The 2,750-nt window shown below is 30.7% G+C and overlaps 1 protein-coding gene across 1 annotated transcript; it reads right to left on the bottom strand.

Moving 5' to 3' along the window:
* Positions 1-772: 772 nt before the first annotated feature.
* On the bottom strand, positions 773-2,750 carry NEPG_02629 (uncharacterized protein; the record flags this gene model as incomplete). The annotated part of the gene is made up of 1 exon (XM_013205002.1): positions 773-2,750. A coding segment is annotated over one exon (1,845 nt), but the record flags the coding sequence as incomplete, so codon positions are not given.

Consider the following 2,750-nt stretch of genomic DNA (forward strand, 5'->3'; position numbering starts at 1 on the left):
TAAAATATTTTTTATTACCCGATTCGTTTTTTCTAACTTCATCTAATTAACAATCTTTTATTTTGATATTTATATTTTAATTTAGAGGAGTCTTTCAATTAATTGGTTATTTTTCTTCTCTTAACGGACTAATCAAATACTGTTCTTCGTTATATTGATTGATCAAATCAACTTCGCCTAATTAATTAGTCTTTATTTGATTGGTACACTATTTGAGTGGTATGTTTCATAGTATAGCAATATTTACAATAACACATTGGCTCTTTGGATTAAATATACTGCTACACTCTTTAATACACACTTTGCCTTCTATCTCCTCATTTGTTCTCTACCCATTCCTCCCTTCCTTCTCCCTTCTTTTTATTATTTCTTTCTTTTTTCTTTTTATTATTCTATCTGGAAGTGAAACTGACTTATAAGACTTATGTTCTTTATTCATATGACAGAGGTTAAAATATTTCCTTAAAATATAGAAATCCTAAATTATATATATTTATATATAATAGCATGGCCTATTAATATTTTTACTTTTTGCATTGCATTATTCTCTTTAGTATTTGTAAGAGTGCTTTGAAATTATATAGAAATAAAAATAAGATTCCAGTGGACAATAATCAAAACTTATTTATTATAGACCATTGCCGTGGTATAATACGAATTGTTAAACATATTACAAAAGAAATATCTGCCAATGCTATCCTTAGCTGCATACATTAATGAGTACACAATAGAGTACAATGCCCTAGCCATATAAATAGTAAACTATATAAATCCAGTTATTTATTGAATGTACACAATATATACTACACTCCAGTCTAATTAATAATAATTTGGGTTTTATAATATATATGTGCTTATAAAAATTGCAATAGAGGTACCGTCTACTTATTTTAGTGCTTTCTTGTTCATATAGTAATTGGATTGATTGAAGAACCTCCAGGAACTACAGACGTAGCACAGCTTTGAAAATGTTTTTTTATTCTTTCGTATTTTTCTACACTTTCTGTATTCGTCTCTAAACCGAGCGCGCGTTTTTCTGCCTCAAGAACCATCAAAATACGATTAAAGTCCATTCCTCTTATACTTGTCATATGCGCTATACACCTACTAGTAATCTTCAATGGATCTATGTTTGTATATAGATGATAAATTACTTCTAAATTATATGGGGTATTTATGCATGCATATGATAGCCATAAGAAACAAATCGCATCTAACACATTATTATGATCTATTCTGGATGATTTTATACGCTGTAATGTCCATGTTAATGTTACAAGCTTATACTTTTTAACTAGGTTAATGCACATTATTTCAAATGACCTATATGATTCAAATATGCCAAATAATTCCCTATTGAAAATAGCATGTACTAATATACATTGGAAAGAGTTTTGAAAGGACTCCTCTGTTTCACTTATATCTATTAAAACACTTAGTGCGTTTCTGACATCAACAACTCCAAACTCTGATATGGGAAGATTATCTGTATTATATTCAATGCTTGGAAAGTATTCTTTATGGTTACAATTGCATATAAATGGGGTTAGTAAAATCATCTTTCTTTCTCTTGGATTATCAAGACGAACACTCCCTATAATATTTGATGTAATCCGTAATATTTGATTGCTCTTTGTCAATTTTTTTATATTACTATATATTAAACGATAATTTATAATTGACATTTTATACAATAGAGAGTTTATACGCCCACATAAGAAAATATAGTTTGGCGTCGACCTCATTTGATCTAGCATGCCAACAACTGCACTGTAGTTTTGAGCTGGCAGTTTTTTATTAAGCCGTTCTATGCTATTATTTAAATAATTCCAAATAGTTATTTTAATATGGCTTTTTGCAGAATTATATATTCTTTGCATATCCATTAGCTCATTTTTTGCATCTTCTGAAAAGGCACTGAAATCAGACACAAGAGAAAATTTAGAATACTTAGACAAAATGTCTAGTTTTATACTTTCTTTTTTACCCTTAGCCTCAAAACCGAGTACAATGCTTCCAAACATACCAAACATCAGATTCTCAGTAGGTAAGTATTCTAGTTCTGATGATTCAATACTGATTTTGTGACTAGTGGCGAGACAAGTAAGAATATTTAAAAATAATTCTTTTATGCTCTCTACTCTTTCTGCCCTTCTATTGTGTGAACTGTTAATTGTACCTTCTATAGCAGCTCTTATATTAATATTTTCACCAAACAGCTCATATATCACATATATAATGTTCTCTAGCCCACCACACAGCTCTGTTCTACTCTCTCTTACATACCTAATGTTTGGATTGCTCAACCTTGATACAACTCTGCACCAGTCTCTGTGTTTTTCCTGGCTTGCACTCTCTGTGGGTACTGAATATTTATTAAAAAATACTTTTAGTGCTGTAGAGGCACCAGGTATACGCTCAGTTGAACATACATTGGTTTCTGGGTTGTATGTAAGACACGTGAACAGATTCAAAAGCATTGTCTCCACATGGTCACTGTACTGTAATGCCTCGTCTTGTACAAAGTCCTCTATGCTCTCTGGATTGTATTCATTCTCTGGCACACGGGTGTAGGAAGGTACCATTTCTATACTTGTGAAGGGAAGAATTGAAGATCTGTCTATTTTATATTTTAGGTTGCAAATATCAATAATATGATTTCGGCGCATATTCCTATATAAGCCGTTCTTATCTATAAAGTAATAATCTATAATTTCCTTAATCAATTTTTTTTGTTGCTCTGATGTTTT

Source organism: Nematocida parisii, assembly GCF_000250985.1.
Source record: "Nematocida parisii ERTm1 unplaced genomic scaffold supercont1.15, whole genome shotgun sequence".
Lineage (NCBI taxonomy): Eukaryota > Fungi > Microsporidia > Nematocida > Nematocida parisii.